This window comes from Mobula birostris, chromosome 10, assembly GCF_030028105.1.
Source record: "Mobula birostris isolate sMobBir1 chromosome 10, sMobBir1.hap1, whole genome shotgun sequence".
Classification (NCBI taxonomy): Eukaryota; Metazoa; Chordata; class Chondrichthyes; order Myliobatiformes; family Myliobatidae; genus Mobula; species Mobula birostris.
Genome location: NC_092379.1, coordinates 147,541,992 through 147,562,897, shown reverse-complemented (window position 1 = coordinate 147,562,897; position 20,906 = coordinate 147,541,992). Strand labels below are relative to the sequence as shown.

The 20,906-nt window shown below is 45.0% G+C and overlaps 1 protein-coding gene across 8 annotated transcripts in view; it reads right to left on the bottom strand.

The window, feature by feature from the left end:
- The window catches only part of map7d3 (MAP7 domain containing 3), a 171,469-nt gene that overhangs the window by 50,248 nt on the left and 100,315 nt on the right, over positions 1-20,906 (bottom strand). For 6 of the 8 annotated variants that reach the window (XM_072271073.1, XM_072271075.1, XM_072271080.1 and 3 more), the window contains 2 exons: positions 13,946-14,094; positions 605-960 (listed from right to left, as the gene is read on the bottom strand). In XM_072271073.1, coding sequence (XP_072127174.1) covers positions 605-960; positions 13,946-14,094 — 505 coding nt within the window. The remainder of the gene's footprint in view (positions 1-604; positions 961-13,945; positions 14,095-20,906) is intronic. The other 2 variants (XM_072271076.1, XM_072271081.1) reach the window with 1 other exon arrangement.

Below are 20,906 nucleotides of genomic sequence, written 5' to 3'. Positions count from 1 at the left end.
TGCATACCTACAATCTTTCCTGTAGGTATCATAGCGATGAAAGAGTAGAGAGAAAATTGACAAGGATGTTGCCAGGACTCGGAGACCTGAGTTATAGGGAACAATTAAATAGGTTAGGATTTTATTCCCTGGAGTGTAGGAGAATGAGGGGAGATTTGACTGAGGAATACAAAATTATGAGGGGCCGAGATAGGGTAAATGCAATCAGGCTTTTTCCATTGAGGTTGAGTGAGACCAGAACTAGCATTCATGGGTTAAGGGTGAAAGATGAAATGTTTAAGGGGAACATGAGGAGGAACTTCATGAGAGTGTGGAACAAGCTGTCAGTGGAAGTGGTGGATGCAGGTTCAATTTCAACGTTTAAGAAAAATTTAGATAGGGACGTGGTTGGGAAGGGTATCGAGGGCTATGGACCGAATGCAGATCAATGGGACTGGGCAGATTAATATCTCTGCAAGGACTAGATAGGTCAAAGGGCCTGTTTCTGTGCTGTAGTGTTATATGATTCTATGGCTTGCTATTCAGCACATCAAGTCTATCCTTGCTAGAAAAGCAGCACTTTAGATTACTCCCAACATTCCAGTATAATATGAAGAGTACTTACTTGACCATTGATGGTGAAGTTGATCTCTTCATTACTGAGTTTGATGGTGAAGAGGGTCTCTGAGCTGCTGGATTTGATGGTGATGGGGGTCGCCTTGTGGCTGTACTTGGTGATGGAGGTCTCCTTGTGCTTGTATTTGGTGAAGAGGGTCTCCGAGCTGCTGGATTTGATGGTGATGGAGGTCTCCTTGTGCTTGTATTTGGTGATGGGGGTCGCCTTGTGCCTGTACTTGGTGATGGGGGTCTCTTGGTGCCTGGGTTTGATGGCGATGGGGGTCTCTTTGCTATATTTGGGGATGGAGACCGTCTACGGCTTGCTGCCACAGGAGATGAAGGGCGCTTTCCTTTGATTTGCTTCTGTTCATTTAAAACAAAACACATCCCTCATTATCTCACATAAACAACTCCCTTCACCCCATCAGCCACACACTAAATCAGGAAGACAAGCTCACTGGGAAATGTTGTTCACTTGACCTTGTTGATTCAGAGCTCTGGTTGCATTCTGAGCCCGTGATCTTTACACAGAAAATGACTTGTCGGTTTAGTGTTGGGGAAGCCCCTTTCATCCAATCCACTCATTAGCCAACCTCAACAATAAGCTTGGGTGAACTCAGCACACTGGGAAAATACCGGGCTCGGTGGGTACGACATGCCCATCTCACACAGCAGGCTCGGGTCTGCAGCCTCCATGACATACTAGCCGAGTTTACTGTAAGTGCAATAGACAGAACAGCACAGCAGGGCAGCCGGCTCTTCAGCCCACCATGTCTGTGTTAGCCAACTAATCCCACCTGCCTAATATGTATAACCCTCCATTACCTGCTTTTATATGTGCCTGTTGAAATGTGCTATTACATCTGCTCCCACCACTTGGCCTGGCAGCACCTTCTAATCACCTACCACTGTATTAAAATAACCTGCCTCACAAATATTCTCTGAACATTCCTGCTTTCACCATAAAGGTATGTTCTCTAGTATTTGACAATTCTGTACTGTGAAGACAACCATGTATGCCTTTCATAAATTTAAGTACATCTATTGGGTCTCCCTCCAGTCCCCAACACTCCAGAGACAACGATCCAAGTTTGTCCAACCTCTCATTACACCTCGTGCCCTCTAATCCAGGCAGCATCCTGGTAAATCTCTTCTGCACCTTCTGCAACCTTCCCGTACAATGAGGTGACCACACCTGTACACAATGCTCCGAATCTAGCCGAACCAAAGTTTTACATAAACAGAAAAAACAGAAATACATATGAACTAGAAGCAGGAGTTGGCCATCTGGTCTGTCGAGCTTGCTCCGCCAGTAAATAAGATCATGGCTGATATGGCTGTGGATTTAGCTCCACCTGTTTTTTCCCCAGAACCCTTAATTCCACTGCTATGCCAAAATGTATCTAACTGTGTCTTAAATACATGTAAAGAGGTAACCTCTTCAGCTTCCCTGGGCATGGAATTCAACAGATTCACCACTCTCTGGGTAAAGCAGTTTAGACACATAAAAAATCGACAGCACAATACAGGCCGTTTGGCCCACAAAGCTGTGCCGAACATGTCCTTACCTTAGAAAATACGTAGGGTTACCCATAGCCCTTTATTTTTCTGAGCTCCATGTACCTGTCCAGGAGCCTCTTAAAAGACCCTATCGTCACCAAGAGAGGGAACTTGATGATGCTGAGGACAATATGAGTGAGGTTGATGTTCTGGAGCATGTTGATATTAAGGGAGAGGAGGTGTTGGGAGTTGTTAAAATACATTAGGACGGATAAGTCCCCGGGGCCTGACAGAATATTCCCCAGGCTGCTCTACGAGGTGAGGGAAGAGATTGCTGAGCCTCTGGCTAGGATCTTTATGTCCTCGTTGTCCACAGGAATGGTACCGGAGGATTGGAGGGAGGCGAATGTTGTTCCCTTGTTCAAAAAAGGTAGTAGGGATAGTCCAGGTAATTATAGACCAATAAGCCTTACGTCTGTGGTGGGAAAGCTGTTGGAAAAGATTCTTAGAGATAGGATCTATGGGCATTTAGAGAATCATGGTCTGATCAGGGACAGTCAGCTTGGCTTTGTGAAGAGCAGATCGTGTCTAACAAGCCTGATAGAGTTCTTTGAGGAGGTGACCAGGCATATAGATGAGGGTAGTGCAGTGGATGTGATCTACATAGATTTTAGTAAGGCATTTGACAAGGTTCCACACAGTAGGCTTATTCAGAAAGTCAGAAGGCATGGGATCCAGGGAAGTTTGGCCAGGTGGATTCAGAATTGGCTTGCCTGCAGATAGCAGAGGGTTGTGGTGGAGGGAATACATTCGAATTGGAGGGTTGTGACTATTGGTGTCCCACAAGGATCGGTTCTGGGACCTCTACTTTTCATGATTTTTATTAACGACCTGGATGTGGGGGTAGAAGGGTGGGTTGGCAAGTTTGCAGATGACACAAAGGTTGGTGGTGTTGTAGATAGTGTAGAGGATTGTCAAAGATTGCAGAGAGACATTGATAAGATGCAGAAGTGGGCTGAGAAGTGGCAGATGGAGTTCAACCCGGAGAAATGTGAGGTGGTACACTTTGGAAGGACAAACTCCAAGGCAGAGTACAAAGTAAATGGCAGGATACTTGGTAGTGTGGAGGAGCAGGGGGATCTGGGGGTACACCTCACTACAGGAAGGATGTTGAAGTATTGGAAAGGGTACAGAGGAGATTTACCAGGATGCTGCCTGGTTTAGAGAGTATGCATTATGATCAGAGATTAAGGGAGCTAGGGCTTTACTCTTTGGAGAGAAGGAGGATGAGAAGAGACATGATAGAGGTGTACACTTGGAAGGACAAACTCCAAGGCAGAGTACAAAGTAAATGGCAGGATACTTGGTAGTGTGGAGGAGCAGAGGGATCTGGGGGTACATGTCCACAGATCCCTGAAAGTTGCCTCACAGGTGGATAGTGTAGTTAAGAAAGCTTATGGGGTGTTGGCTTTCATAAGTCGAGAGATAGAGTTTATCGCAATGTAATGATGCAGCTCTATAAAACTCTGGTTAGGCCACACTTGGAGTACTGTGTCCAGTTCTGGTTGCTTCACTATAGGAAAGATGTGGAAGCATTGGAAAGGATACAGAGGAGATTAACCAGGATGCTGCCTGGTTTAGAGAGTATGGATTATGATCAGAGATTAAGGGAGCTAGGGCTTTACTCTTTGGAGAGAAGGAGGATGAGAGAAGACATGAGAGAGGTGTACAAGATCATAAGAGGAATAGATAGAGTGGATAGCCAGCGCCTCTTCCCCAGGGCACCACTGCTCAATACAAGAGGATATGGCTTTAAGATAAGGGGTGGGAAGTTCAAGGGGGATATTAGAGGAAGGTTTTTTACTCAGAGAGTGGTTGGTGCATGGAATACACTGCCTGAGTCAGTGGGGGAGGCAGATACACCAGTGAAATTTAAGAGACTACTACACAGGTATATGGAGGAATTTAAGGTGGGGGGTTATATGGGTTATATGTTGGGTACGTGGTCAAATGGTTAAGGCGTTTGTCTGGAGATCTCAAGGTCGCTAGTTCGAGCCTCAGCTGTGGCAGCGTGTTTGTGTCCTTCAGCAAGGCACTTAATCACACATTGCTCTAGTGTCTGTGCGAGGAGTGGTGCCCCGCACAGACTTCCAATCTGCCCCTTGTAAGGCATGAAAATGTCCGATGCAGGCCTCTCATGGTCTGAGTCGACGTCCCCCCCCCTCCTCCCGCTATATGGAAGGCAGGGTTTGAGGGTTGTACAACATTGTGAGCCGAAGGGCCTGTACTATGCTGTACTATACTATGTTCTATGTATCCGCCTCCACCACCGTCACCAGCAGTACTCACCACTCTCTGTGTTAAAAACTTAGCACTGACATCTACTCTGTACCTACTTCCAAGCATCTTAAAACTGTGCCCTCTCGTGCAAGCCATTTCAGCTCTGGGAAAAAGCCTCTGACTATCCACATGATCAATGGCTCTCATCATCTTATACACCTCTATCAGCTCACATCTCATCCTCCGTCGCTCCAAGGAAAAAAGGCCGAGTTCACTCAACCTATTCTCATAAGGCATGCTCTCCAATCCAGGCAACATCCTTGTAAATCTCCTGTGCACCCTTTCTATGGTTTCCACATCCTTCCTGCAGTGAGGTGACCAGAACTGAGCACAGTACTCCAAGTGAGGTCTGTCCAGGGTCCTATATAGCTGTAACATTACCTCTCGGCTCTTGAACTCAATCTCATGGCTGATGAAGGCCAATGCACCGTATACCTTCTTAATCACACAGTCAACCTGCGCAGCAGCTTTGAGTGTCCTATGTAATCGGACCCCAAGATCCCCCTGATCCTCCACACTGCCAAGAGTCTTACCATTAATACTATATTCTGCCATCATATTTGACCCACCAAAATGAACCACCTCATACTTCGGATGCTGTTCATAGACTTCAGTTCAGCATTCAACACAATCATTCCTCAGAAACTGATTGGAAAGCTGAGCCTACTGGGCCTGAACACCTCCCTCTGCAAATGGATCCTAGACTTCCTGACTGGGAGACCTCAAGACAGTCTGGATCGGAAGCAGCATCTCCAACACCATCACACTGAGCACGGGGGTCCCTCAGGGCTGTGTGCTCAGTCCACTGCTGTTCACTCTGCTGACCCACGACTGTGCAGCAATACACAGCTCGAACCACATCATCAAGTTCGCCGATGACACGACCGTGGTGGGTCTCATCAGCAAGAACGATGAGTCAGCATACAGAGAGGAGGTGCAGTGGCTAACAGACTGGTGCAGAGCCAACAACCTGTCTCTGAATGTGAACAAAACAAAAGAGATGGTTGTGACTTCAGGAGGACATGGACGAACACTCTCCACTGAATGTCGACGACTTCTCCGTAGAGATCGTTAAGAGCACCAAATTTCTGGGTGTTCACCTGGCGGAGAATCTCACCTGGTCCCTCAACACCAGCTCCAAAACAAAGAAAGCCCAGCAGTGTCTCTACTTTCTGCGAAGGCTGAGAGAAGTCCATCTCCCACCCCCCATCCTCACCACATTCTACAGAGGTTGTGTTGAGAGTATACTGAGAAGCTGCATCACTGCCTGGTTCGGAAATTGCACAATCTCGGATTGCAAGACCCTGCAGTAGATAGTGAGGTCAGCTGAGATCATTGGGGTCTCTCTTCCCACCATTACAGACATTTACACCACACGCTGCATCCGTAAAGCAAACAGCATTATGAAGGACCCCAAGCACCCCTCATACAAATTCTTCTCCGTCCTGCCATCTGGCAAAAGGCACCAAAGTATATGAGCCCTCACGACCAGACTATGTAAGAGTTTTTTCCTCCAGGCCATCAGACTCATCAATACCCAGAGCCTGGACTGACACCAACCTACAGCCCTCTACTGTGCCTATTGTCTTGTTTATTATTTATTGTAATGCCTGCACTGTTTTGTGCACCTTATGCAGTCCTGGGTAGGTCTACAGTCTAGTGTAGTTTTGTGTTGTTTTACGTAGTTCAGTGTAGTTTTTGTATTGTTCATGTAGCACCATGGTCCTGAAAAACATTGTCTCATTTTTACTGTGTACTGTACCGGCAGTTATGGTCGAAATGACAATAAAAAGTGACTTGACTTGACACGACACTTATCTGGGTTGAACTCCATCTGCTACTTCTCAGCCCAGTTTTGCATCCTATCAATGTCCCGCTGTAACCTCTGACAGCTCTCCACACTATCCGCAACACCCACAACCTTTCTGTCATCAGCAAATTTACTAACCCATCCCTCCAATTCCGCATCCAGGTCATTTATAAAAATCACGAAGAGTAGGGGTACCAGAACAGATCCCTGAGGCACACCACTGGTGACTGACCTCTATGCAGAATATGATGCCTCTACAACCACTCTCTGCCTTCTGTGGGCAAGCCCGTTCTGGATCCACAAAGCAATGTCCCCTTGGATCCCATGTCTCCTTACTTTCTCAATAAGCCTTGCATGGGGTACCTTGTCAAATGCCTTGCTGAAATCCATATACACTACATCTACTGCTCTACCTTCATCAATGTGTTTAGTCACATCCTTGAAAAATTCGATCAGGCTCGTAAGGCACGACCTGCCTTTCACAAAGGCATACTGACTATTCCTAATCATATTATGCCTCTCTAAATGTTCAAAAATTTGTGGGCAGAACTGAAAAAGCATGTGCGAGCAAGGAGGCCTACAAACCTGTCTCAGTTACACCAGTTCTGTATGGAGGAATGGAACAGAATTCCAGCAACTTACTGTGAGAAGCTTGTGGAAGGCTACCCAAAACTTTTGACCCAAGTTAAACAATTTAAAGGCAATGCTACCAAATTCTAACAAAGTATATGTAAACTTCTGACCCACTGGGAAAGTGATGAAAGAAATAAAAGCTGAAATAAATCATTCCCTCTACTATTATTCTGACATTTCACATTCTTAAAATAAAGTAGTGATCCTAACTGACCTAAGACAGGATTAAATGTCAGGAATTGCCAAAAACCGAGTTTAAATGTATTTGGCTAAGGTGTAAGTAAACTTCTGACTTCAACTGTACCTTATAGAATGCCTTGGAGTTTTCCTTAATCCTGTCCACCAAGGCCTTCTCATGGCCCCTTCTGGCTCTCCTAATTTCATTCTTAAGCTCCTTCCTGCTTGCCTTATAATCTTCTAGATCTCTATCATTACCTAGTTTTTTGAACTTTTCGTAAGCTCTTCTTTTCTTCTTGACTAGATTTACAACAGCCTTTGTACACTACGGTTCCTGTACCCTACCATCCTTTCCCTGTCTCACTGGAACATACCTATGCAGAACTCCGCGCAAATATCCCCTGAACATTTGCCACATTCCTTCCGTACATTTCCCTGAGAACATCAGTTCCCAACTTATGCTTCCAAGTTCCTGTCTGATAGATTCATATTTCCCCCTCCTCCAATTAAGCACTTTCCTAACTTGTCTGTTCCTATCCCTGTCCAATGCTATGGTAAAGGAGATAGAATTGTGATCACTATCTCCAAAATGCTCTCCCACTGAGAGATCTAACACATGACCAGTTTCATTTCCCAATAATAGATAAAGTACAGCCTCTCCTCTTGTTGGCTTATCTATATATTGTGTCAAGAAACTTCCTGAACACACCTAACAAACTCCACCCCATCTAAACCCTTGATCTAGGGACATGCCAATCGCAATTTGGGAAAGTAAAATCTCCCACCACGACAACCCCATTATTATTACACCTTTCCAGAATCTATCTCCTTTTCTGCTCCTCGATGTCCCTGCTACTATTGGGTAGTATATGAAAAAACACCCAGTAGAGTTATTGACCCCTTCCTGTTCCTAACCTCCACCCACAAAGACTCTTAGACAATTCCTCCATGTCTTCCTCTTTTTCTGCAGCCGTGACACTATCTCTGATCAACAGTGCTACACCCCCACCTCTTTTGCCTCCCTCCCTGTCCTTTCTGAAACAGCATCCGGACCTGCCTCTCGGTTTTTTTTTGCACTACCTTACTTTCCCTTTTTTATTTTCTATTTATGATTTATAATTTAAAGTCGACATTTCAGGCTGATCCCCTTCATCAGGACTAGACATAAAATATTAGAAATTAGAGTAAAGAGAGGAGGAAGAAGTACATGGTAGTAGGTGATGGATGAAATGGGGGGAGGGTGAAGAAAAGAGCTGGGAAATTGATAAGTGAAAGAGATAAAGCGTTGGAGAAGGGGGAAGGCCAGGGAAAAGGGCAAGGGTGAGGAGCACCAGAGGGAGGTGATGGGGAGGGTAAGGAGATAAAGTGAGAGGGGAAAATGGTGAAAGAGAGTGGGGGGGGGGGCCATTACAGTAGTTCGAGAAATTGATGTTAACACAATCTGTAACACAGGTTGGTAGCCTCCAACCTGATGGCATTAACACTGATTTCTTGAACTTCCGGTAATGGCCTTCACCACTCCCACTTCCCTCTCTTTTCCCAATCCCATTGCATATTGAAGTCACCCATTACAAATCTGTCATTACCCTTATTACATGTCTTTTAGTCATAGTCATAGTCATACTTTATTGATCCCGGAGGAAATTGGTTTTCGTTACAGTTGCACCATAAATAATAAATAGTAATAGAAATAGTAATAGTAATACTACTATTAGTAAATAGTAATAGTCATGGAAATAATAAACAGTAATAGAAAAATAGTAATAAATAGTTAAATACTAATATGTAAATTATGCCAGTAAATTATGAAATAAGTCCAGGACCAGCCTATTGGCTCAAGGTGTCTGACCCTCCAAGGGAGGAGTTGTAAAGTTTGATGGCCACAGGCAGGATTGACTTCCTATGACGCTCTGTGTTGCATCTCGGTGGAATGAGTCTCTGGCTGAATGTACTTCTGTGCCCACCCAGTACATTATGTAGTGGACAGGAGACATTGACCTAGATGGCATGCAACTTAGACAGCATCCTCTTTTCAGGCACCACCGTGAAACAGTCCAGTTCCATCCCCACAACATCACTGGCTTTACAAATGAGTTTGTTGATTCTGTTGGTGTCTGCTACCCTCAGCCTGCTGCCCCAGCACACAACAGCAAACATGATAGCACTGGCCACCACAGACTCGCAGAACATCCTCAGCATTTTCCAGCTCCCTTTGCAATCTCAACCCCCACATCTTGGCTACTATTTGGAGACCTATATATGATTCTCATAATGGTCTTCTTACATTTGCAATTCCTTAGCCCTGTCCACAATGATTCACTTTCTGACCCTATGTCACCTCGATCTAATGGTTTGATTTCATTTTTTTTTAACCGACAGAGCCAAGCGGTCCCTCTGCCTCCCTGCCTATCTTTCCATACAATGTGTATCTTTGGACATTAAGCTCCTAGCTATAATCTTTCAGCCATGATTCTGTGATGCCTACATCATACCTGCCAATCTGCAACTGTGCTGCAAGTTCATCTACCTTATTCTGTATAACTGTGCACTTTCAGATACACACCTTCAGTCCTGTATTCACCCTTTTCAATTTTATCGCACCACGCTCAACATTCTTATTCCCAACTTTGTCTGAGGTCTTACCAACATCTGTCTCCACAAGCTTTCCACTAACTGTTCTGGCACTCTGGTTCCCAACCTCTGCAACTCTAGTTTAAACCCCATTGTGCAGCACTAACAAACCTTCCTGCTATGATATTAGTCCCCCTCCAGTTCAGATGCAAACCGACCCTTCTGTACAGGTCTCATCTTCCCTGGAAGAGGGACAAATGATCCAAAAATCTTATGCCCTCCCTCCTAGACCCAACTCCTTAGCTACATATAAAACTGATTAAGGGATCAATAAAGTATGACTATCACTATAGTTCTAGTCTCACTGGCATGTGACACAGGTAGCAATCTTGTGATCACAATCCTGGAGGTCCTGCCCTTTAACTTAGCACCTAACTTCCTGAACTCCTCATCACTCATCCTACCCATGTCATTGGTACCTACATGGACTACGACTTCTGGCTGTTCATCTTCCCACTAAGAATACTGAGGACACGATTTGAAATATCCCAGACCCTGGCACCCAAGAGGCAACATACCATCTGCATCTCGTTCAGGCCCACAGAATCTCCTGTCCATTCCCCTATCACCACAGTGTGCCTCTTCTTCCCCCTTTCCGTCACAGTCACATAGGCAGACTCAGTGCCAGAGACCCAGCCACTGTGACTTTCCTCTGTTTGGTCATCCTCCCTGACAGTATCCAAAATGATATATCTGTTGTTGAGGGGGATGGCCACAGGACTACTCTGCACTGGCTCCTTAACCCCTTTCCCCTTCCCGGCTGTCACCCAGTTTCCTGTGTCCTGCACCTTGGGTGTAACTACATCTCCATATGTCCTATTTCTCATCCCTTCAGCCTCCCGAATTACCCAGAGTTCATGCAGTTCCAAGCTCCAACTCCTTAGTGCAAATTGTTAGAAACTGCAGCTGGATGCACTTCTTGCAGTTGTAGTGGTCAGGGATTCTGGAGGCCTCCCTGTCTTCCCACATCCTGCAAGATGGGCATTGGACTATCCCACCTGTCATCTACTCAGCTGAGCGGATATAAAGAGAAGGAAAAAAAAACTTGAGCTTTGCTTTCTCTGAATGAGCCAAAGCTTTAAGATTATCACTTTGACAACGTCCACTCAGACAATGGCCGCTGTGCCTGCCCCTGCCTTCCTTTAATTTGCTCTTACTAGTTAATCAAAAATGCCGATTAGCCACTGGTCAAAGCTCTATTACGTTAACGTGAACCGCTCTTGCCTGGTATCCTTGGGCAGTGAACCTGATTGAAGTCCCCTTCTCTTTAAACTTCCGATGTACAGATTGGCTGCTGGTCAGATCTCTATATTGTCGACTGTTTACTCTCATGGCCTGCTGAGTTCCTCCAGCATTTTTTCTGTGTTACCTTCCTTTTGCCTATTGTACAGACTTTCTAAATACAGGTTTCCCCTGCCATCCGAAGGTAGAGCGTTCCTATGAAACGGTTTGTAAGCCAAAATGTCGTAAAGCGAAGAAGCAATTACCATTTATTTATATGGGGAAATTTTGTGAGCGTTCACAGACCCAAAAATAACCTACCAAATCATGCCAAATAACACATAAAACCTAAAATAGCAGTAACATATAGTAAAAGCAAGAATGATATGATAAATACACAGCCTATATAAAGTAGAAATACTTTTCCACAATCATTGCCGGCACAGATCTCCGTAGCGAAAATCTCACGCAAGTGCCGTCGGCAGAAAAACTCACCCAAGTGCTGTTGGCAAAAACACGGCGCAAGCGCTCTCCAGTAACCTTTAAACTATGAAGCTGCCAAATCATACCAAATAACACGTAAAAATACACAGCTGATATAAAGTAGAAATAATGTATGTACAGTGTAGTATCACTTATGGGAATCGGGAAGACAGCGAGCACACTGATGATGGTGTGTTAGACTGAGTTGTCGCAGGCTGGGGTGGTGCAGTGGCCCCCACCCTCCAGGCTGCTGAGTGATACATTGCCGCGAAGAACGCAGGGATCCAGTGGTAGCCGGGAGATACACAGCACATCTTTAAGAAAAAAGCCAAACAAACATGCTAATTAATTAGGTGCCGCCTGTAATTGTCGGCCCATGTCAGTGCCGATTTCCAATTGCGTTGTCACTGATCTGGGCCGACAATTACGTGTCGGCGGCACCTAATTAATTAGCATGTTTATTTCAGCTTTTTTCTTAAAGATGTGCTGTGTGCCTCCCGGCTACCTTTGCATTCTCCGCGAATCGGTATCTGTCCGTGGCCTGGGGGTTGGGGTGGTGGGACACTGGGGTGTCATCTCGTCGCCTGTTTCCATTAGAGCAGGCAGCTCATCTTCTCCTATCTCTGCCCGCCTCGATGTCGAAGGTCGAGGTTCATCGTCTGCTGTGGCTGATGTGGAGGCTTGCTTGACTGCTGAGCCTTGCGCATGTTTCTATCACACAGTTCTTTAATAAGGGCTCAAAGCATCCTGCAAATATCCCCTAAACCGATGTACCCTTTCAAAATTAAAGTCGTACTTTATCATGACTCATTCGGTTTTGATTGTTATCCTTTTTTCTTCCAAATGCATCAGCTCTTCGTCTGTCAGTTCTTGGTGATGGGATGCCAAAACCTCTTCAACATCATGTTCGTCAGCTTCCACAAGCCAAACTCACGTTGTCCTTACTTCGTTCACCACGATCGAAATGCTTAATTATGTCTAGTTTTACCGTAAGTGTAACACCCTTATGAGCTCTTTCAGGCTTTTCCGATACCATAGAACTCATCTTGCAAACGGCTGCTCACAGGCACGTGTTAAAGCAAAGCAGTTCCGAATCCGGGGAGAGCGGCTGCTCGGGGCGCGCTCTGCCTTTTATCGCGCGCTGAATTTTTTTTTTGTAACAGTGAAAACACCTTCTGAATGCGAAAATAGGGTACTAATGTAGGTCTTTTGTAACAGTGAGGTTTCGTAAAGCGAACGTTCGAAAAGTGGGGTCACCTGTAGTAGCACGACATAGAAGCTTGACTTCCTGACTCTCATACTCAATGCCCCAACCAATGAAGGCCAGCGTGCCATAAGCCTTCTTCAGCTCCCTATCTAGTTACAATGGCCACTTTCAGTGAGTGATGAACATGGATCTTAAGATCCCTCTGTACATTACATTGTTAAGGTTCTGCCATTAATAATATGCATTACAGTAAGACCTCCAGTGTGACAACTCATACTTGGTCGGATTTTACTATCTGCTACTTCTCTGTCCATATCGTTCAAGTTTATTGCCATCTGACTATAAAACATATAACCAAACAATATTCCTACGAACCACAGTGCACCCACAAGATTACACACAGCACATAAACTAAAATATTACAATAAGTTATTAAAATGTAATTCAAAATGTATAGAATGCACAGCACAGTTAAACAGTAAACAGCTTGCAGTCCTAGTGATGAGACCTCGGTGCTGGCAGGGCATTCATTAGTCTCACAGCCTGGGGGAAGAAGCTATTACCCAGTGTAGCAGTCCTAGTCCTGATTCTTCTATACAGTAGTAGGTCAAAGGGATAGTGGGATGGGTGGCAGGGATCCTCAACTGAACTGTAACTGACCTGTAAGCAACACACAATCTGATCTATAATTTCACAAGATCACAAGACAAAGGAGCAGAAGTAGGCCATTCAGCCCATCGAGTCTGCTCCACCCACTCCACCATGAACTAAACTATTCTCCCATCTAGTTTCAATTTCCGGCTTTTTCCCCATTATCTCTTGATACCCTGACTAATTAGATACCTATCAATCTCCTCCTTAAACACCCTCAATGATCGGGCCTCCACAGCTGTATGTGGCAACGAATTCCATAAATCCACGACCCTCTGGCTAAAAAAATTTGTCCTCATCTCTGTTTTAAATGGGTACCCTCTAATTCTAAGACTGTGGCCTCTTGTCCTGGACTCACCCACCAAGGGAAACAGTCTTTCCACATGTACTCTGTCCAACCTTTCAATATTTGAAATGTTTCTACTATTTGTTCTACCATTTGACAGCCTCCACTGTCCACTATTCCACCAGTCTTTCTGTCACCTGTAAACCTACTAATCACCCATCCATATTTTTATCTAAGTCACTCACATATATCACAAAAATACAAAAGGCTCAACACTGATCCCTGTAGTACCTAACTGGTCACAGTGCTCCAGCCTGAATTCCACCCCCCGCTTCTGTCTTCTATGGGCATGCTAGCTCTGAGCTCCAAACGCTTCCTGAATAAATGCATTATTAACTCCACCACTCACCTGCATGGCCTCAACTGGTGTCACCCCTCCAGCGCTGGCATCCACTGAGTTCTGTCGATCAGAGCTACGGCTACGCAGAGGCTTGTTGGCTGGGTTGATGGGCGATTTCATGGGGCCAGCTGAAGCTGAACGAGTACAGAGATGAGACTCTATATAATTAGAATATCAAGCAGGAGAGCAAGAAAAGGCAAGTGGAGAGAAGGGAAAAATATTGTGTAGGTTAGGACACGGATGAATTGAAAATTATTCTGAATAATAACATTACAATAGTATGGGCAATAAATATCTGATGTATGTAATAACAGAACGGCAGTTGTCATGCCAGACTTGCACATTGATTGGTTGTGAGCTTGGTCCAATACAGTCAGACAGGTAAAATTAACAATAGTGTGGTTAGGGATCTTCATGAAAAGCATGATAGCAGTATACCAAATTTATCATACACATGGAGGGTGCAATAGTTTGATCTAAAACCAGACATTATGCCAAAACAAGGGGCGCTACAATGGAACAATGGAGGAGGTGTCTAGCATAACACAGACAACATAGCAGGACAGTTCTGAAACTGTAAGACTTTCAGAGATTTTTCACGGTGCTCAACAAAAAGTATATTCCAGTTAAAAGCAAGAACATTCTAAGGGTGAGGAGAGCCAGCCTTGGATAAGGCATCGGTGGCAGGCAGACCACCACCAACCATGGTGAGTTCTTTCGCCTTGCCTGGGGCTTTTCTTGAAAACAGTAGCCAGTGCACAAGCGTGGGAAGCGTCAGAGGCATCAGTGGCAGCGGAAGGCAAGCAGAGCACCACCAAACGTGGTGAGTTCCTTCTACTTGCGGGGGGGGGCGGTCCTTATTTTTTTAAACCATAGAAGAGAGATAAGGTCTAGCAGAAGGGCCATCGTCGGTGTGGGGGCTAGAGTCAGAGTGAGAACTTAGAGACCTTGACTCAAGAGGCTTCAGTGAGAAGAGGCTGAGACCAAAGAAACAGGTAAAAAGGGTAGGTTTTTCCTTTTGTTATTGCTGATTTGGTCTTGATTGCCCATAGTACAGTGCAAGCAGGATGGCAGATATGGCAGTGGAATGCTCCTCCTGTAGGATGTGAGAATTCATTGTACCTGATGGTCTTCCTGATGACTATACATGCAGGAAATGCAGCCAATTCCAGTTCCTGAAAGACTGCATTACGGAACTGGAGCTGGATTTGAATGAACTAAGGGTTATCCAGGAGGCAGAGCAAATGATAGATAAGACTTTCGAGCAGGTGGTTACACCTAGAATGCAAAATTCAGCGAGCAGATGAGTGAACACTGAGAGAGGTAAAGGGAGAAAGAAGTCCGTGCTGGGTACTTTTACAAAGGCTGTTGTAAATCTAGTCAAGAAGAAAAGAAAAGCTTACGAAAGGTTCAAACAACTAGGTAATGATAGAATCAGGAGACGTAGAATCAGTATGGATAGAACTGAGAAATTCTAAGGGTTGAAAGACCCTAATGGGAGTTATCTACAGGCCCCCAAACAGTAGTCTGGATGTAGGGTGTAAGTTGAATCAAGAGTTAAAATTGGCATGTCGGTAAGGTAATGCTACAGTTGTTATGGGGGATTTCAATATGCAGGTAAACTGGAAGAATCAGGTTGGTACTGGACCCCAAGAAAGGGAGTTTCTGAAGTCCCTCTGAGATGGATTCTTAGAACAGCTTGTACTGGAGCCTACCAGAGAGAAGGCAATTCTAGATTTAGTGTTGTGCAATGAACCGGATTTGATCAGGGACTTCGAGGTAAAGGAGCCATTAGGAGATAGTGACACAGAACATAGAATAGTACAGCACAGTACAGTCCCTTCGGCCCACAACGTTGTGCCGACCCTCAAACCCTGCCTCCCATATAAGCCCCCACCTTAGATTCCTCCATATACCTGTCTAGTAGTCTCTTAAACTTCACTAGTGTATCTGCCTCCACCACTGACTCAGGCAGTGCATTCCACGCACCAACCACTCTCTGAGTAAAAAAACCTTCCTCTAATATCCCCTTTGAACTTCCCACCCCTTACCTTAAAGCCATGTCGTCTTGTATTGAGCAGTGGTGCCCTGGGGAAGAGGCGCTGGCTATCCACTCTATCTATTCCTCTTAATATCTTGTACACCTCTATCATGTCTCCTCTCATCCTCCTTCTCTCCAAAGAGTAAAGCCCTAGCTCCCTTAATCTCTGATCATAATGCATACTTTCTAAACCAGGCAGCATCCTGGTAAATCTCCTCTGTACCTTTTCCAATGCTTCCGCATCCTTCCTATAGTGAGGTGACCAGAACTGGACACAATACTCCAAGTGTGGCCTAACCACAGTTTTACAGAGCTGCATCATTACATCGCGACTCTTAAACTCTAACCCTCGACTTATGAAAGCTAACACCCCATAAGCTTTCTTAACTACCCTATCCACCTGTGAGGCAACTTTCAGGGATCTGTGGACATGTACCCCCAGATCCCTCTGCTCCTCCACACTACCAAGTATCCTGCCATTTACTTTGTACTCTGCCTTGGAGTTTGTCCTTCCAAAGTGTACCACCTCACATTTCTCCGGGTTGAATTCCATCTGCCACTTCTCAGCCCACTTCTGCATCCTATCAATGTCTCTCTGCAATCTTTGACAATCCCCTACATTATCTACAACACCACCAACCTTTGCGTCGTCTGCAAACTTGCCAACCCACCCTTCTACCCCCACATCCAGATCGTTAATAAAAATCACGAAAAGTAGAGGTCCCAGAACAGATCCTTGTGGGACACCACTAGTCACAATCCTCCAATCTGAATGTACTCCCTCCACCACCACCCTCTGCCTTCTGCAGGCAAGCCAATTCTGAATCCACCTGGCCAAACTTCCCTGGATCCCATGTCTTCTAACTTTCTGAATAAGCCTACCGTGTGGAACCTTGTCAAATGCCTTACTAAAATCCATATAGATCACATCCACTGCACTACCCTCATCTATATGCCTGGTCACCTCCTCAAAGAACTCTATCAGGCTTGTTAGACACCATCTGCCCTTCACAAAGCCATGCTGACTGTTCCTGATCAGACCATGATTCTCTAAATGCCTACAGATCCTATCTCTAAGAATCTTTTCCAACAGCTTTCCCACCACAGACGTAAGGCTCACTGGTCTATAATTACCCGGACTATCCCTACTACCTTTTTTGAACAAGGGAACAACATTTGCCTCCCTCCAATCCTCCGGTACCATTCCCGTGGACAACGAGGACATAAAGATCCTAGCCAGAGGCTCAGCAATTTGTTCTCTCTCCTCGTGGAGCAGCCTGGGGAATATTCCATCAGGCCCCTGGGACTTATCTGTCCTAATGTATATTAACAACTCCAACACCTCCTCTCCCTTAATATCAGCATGTTCCAGAACATCAACCTCACTCATATTGTCCTCACCACCATCAAGTTCCCTCTCATTGGTGAATACCGAAGAGAAATATTCATTGAGGACCTCGCTCACTTCCACAGCCTCCAGGCACATCTTCCCACCTTTATCTCTAATCGGTCCTACCTTCACTCCTGTCATCCTTTTGTTCTTCACATAATTGAAGAATGCCTTGGGGTTTTCCTTTACCCTACTTGCCAAGGCCTTCTCATGCCCCGTTCTTGCTCTTCTCAGCCCCTTCTTAAGCTCCTTTCTTGCTTCCCTATATTCCTCAATAGACCCAGTTGATCCTTGCTTCCTAAACCTCATGTATGCTGCCTTCTTCCTCCTGACTAGATTTTCCACCTCACTTGTCACCCATGGTTCCTTCACTCTACCATTCTTTATCTTCCTCACCGGGACAAATTTATCCCTTACATCCCGCAAGAGATCTCTAAATATTGACCACTTGTCCATAGTACATTTCCCTGCAAAAACATCACCCCAATTCACACCCGCAAGTTCTAGCCTTATAGCCTCATAATTTGCCTTTCCCCAATTAAAAATTTTCCTGTCCTCTTTGATTCTATCCTTTTCCATGATAATTATAAAGGCCAGGGAGCGGTGGTCATTGTCCCCCAGATGCTCACCCACTGTCCCCCAGATGCTCACCCACTGAGAGATCTGTGACCTGACCCGGTTCATTACCTAGTACTAGATCTAGTATGGCATTCCCCCTGGTCGGCCTGTCCACATACTGTACAGGAATCCATCCTGGATACACTTAACAAATTCTGCCCCATCTAAACCCTTGGAACTAATCAGGTGCCAATCAATATTAGGGAAGTTAAAGTCACCCATGATAACAATCCTGTTATTTTTGCACCTTTCCAAAATCTGCCTCCCAATCTGCTCCTCTGTATCTCTGCTGATACCAGGGGGCCTATAGAATACCCCCAGTAGAGTAACTGCTCCCTTCCTGTTCCTGACTTCCACCCATATTGACTCAAAAGAGGATCCTGCTACATTACCCACCCTTTCTGTAGCTGTAATAGTATCCTTGACCAGTAATGCCACCCCTCCTCCCCTTTTTCCTCCCTCTCTATCCCTTTTAAAGCACTGGAATCCAGGAATATTGAGAATCCATTCCTGCCCTGGTGCCAGCCAAGTCTCTGTAATGGCCACTACATCATAATTCCGTGTATGTATCCATGTATGTGACCATAATATGATAAGTTTTAATCTACAAATTGAGAGGGAGAAGGGAAAATCCGAAGTGTCAGTATTACAGTTAAACAAAGGGAACTATGGAGCTATGAGGGAGGAGCTGGCCAAAGTTCAATGGAACAATACCCTAGCAGGGATGACAGTGGAACAACAATGGCAGGTATTTCTGGGAATAATGCGGAAGGTGCAGGATCAGTTCATTCCAAAGAGGAAGTAAGATCCTGAGGGCAGTAAGGGGAGGCCACGGCTGACAAGGGAAGTAAAGGACAGTATAAAAATAAAAGAGAAGAAGTATAACATAGCAAAGATGAGTGGGAAGCCAGAGGACTGGGAAACTTTTAAAGAGCAACAGAAGATAACTAAAAAGGCAATTCGCAGAGAAAAAATGAGGTATGAAGGTAAACTAGCCAAGAATATAAAGGAGGAAAGTAAAAGCTTCTTTAGGTATGTGAAAAGGGGGAAAAAAAAATTAAGACCAAAATTAGGTCCTTGAAGACAGAAAAGAGTGAATTTATTTTGGGGAACAAGGAAATGGCAGATGAGTTGAACAGGTACTTTGGATCTGTCTTCACTAGGGAAGACACAAACAATCTCCCAGAGATAATAGTGGCCAAAGGACCTAGAGTAATGGATGAACTGAAGGAAATTTATATTAGGCAGGAAATGGTGTTGGATAGACTGTTGGGTCTGAAGGCTGATAAATCCCCTGTACCTGAGTCTATATCCCAGGGTACTTAAGGAGGAGGCTTTAGAAATCGTGGACGCATTGGTAATCATTTTCCAATGTTCTATAGATTCAGGATCAGTTCCTGTGGATTGGAGGGTGGCTAATATTGTCCCACTTTTCAAGAAAGGAGGGAGAGAGAAAACGGGGAATTATAGACCGGTTAACCTGACATCAGTGGTGAGAAAGATAGGAAAGGTGGGAACAATTATAAAAGATGAAATTATGACACATTTGGATAGCAGTAACAGGATAGGTCCAAGTCAGCATGGATTTACGAAGGGGGATATCATGCTTGACTAATCTTTTGGAATTTTTTGAGGATGTAACTATGAAAATAGACAAGGGAGAGCCAGTGGATGTAGTGTACCTTCTTGACTAGATTTTCAGAAAGCCTTTGATAAAGTCCCATATAGGAGATTAATGGGCAAAATTAGGGCACATGGTATTGGGGGCAGAGTACTGACATGGATTGAAAATTGGCTGGCTGACAGGAAACAAAGAGTAGCGATTAATGGGTCCCTTTCGGAATGACAGGCAGTGACCAGTGGGGTAACCACAGGGTTCAGTGCTGGGACCACAGTTGTTTACAACATACATTAATGATTTAGATGAAGGGATTAAAAGTAACATTAGCAAATTTGCAGATGACACCAAGCTGGGTGGCAGTGTGAAATGTGAGGAGGATGTTATGAGAATGCAGGGTGACTTGGACAGGCTGGGTGAATGAGCAGATGCATGGCAGATGCAGTTTAATGTGGATAAGTGTGAGGTTATCCTCTTTGGTGGTAAGAACAGGAAGGCAGATTATTATCTAATGGAGTCAAGTTAGGAAAAGGGGAAGTACAACAAGATATAGGTGTTCTTGTACATCAGTCACAGAAAGCAACCATGCAGGTACAGCAGGCAGTGAAGAAAGCTGATGGCATGCTGGCCTTCATAACAAGGGGAATTGAGTATAGGAGCAAAGAGGTCCTTCTGCAGCTGTACAGGGCCCTGGTGAGACCACACCTGGAGTATTGTGTGCAGTTTTGGTCTCCAAATTTGAGGAAGGACATTCTTGTTATTGAGGGAGTGCAGCATAGGTTCACAAGGTTAATTCCTGGGATGGCGGGACTGTCATATGTCGAAAGATTGGAGTGACTGGGCTTGTATACACTGGAATTTAGAAGGATGAGAGGTGGTCTGATTGAAACATATAAGATTATTAAGGGATTGGACACGCTGGAGGCAGGAAGCATGTTCCCGCTGATGGGTGAGTCCAGAACCAGAGGCCACAGTTTAAGAATAAGGGGTAGGCCATTTAGAACGGAGTTGAGGAAAAACTTTTTCACCCAGCGAGTGGTGGATATGTGGAATGCTCTGCCTCAGAAGGCAGTGGAGGCCAAGTCTCTGGATGCTTTCAAGAAAAGAGATGGATAGAGCTCTTAAAGTTAGCAGAATCAAAGGTTATGGGGATAAGGCAGGAACTGGATACTGATTGTGGATGATCAGCCATGATCACAGTGAGTGGTGGTGCTGGCTCGAAGGGCCAAATGGTCTACTCCTGGATCTATTGTCTATTATAAGGCTAGCAAGAAGGAGCTCAAGAAAGGAATTAGGAGAGCCA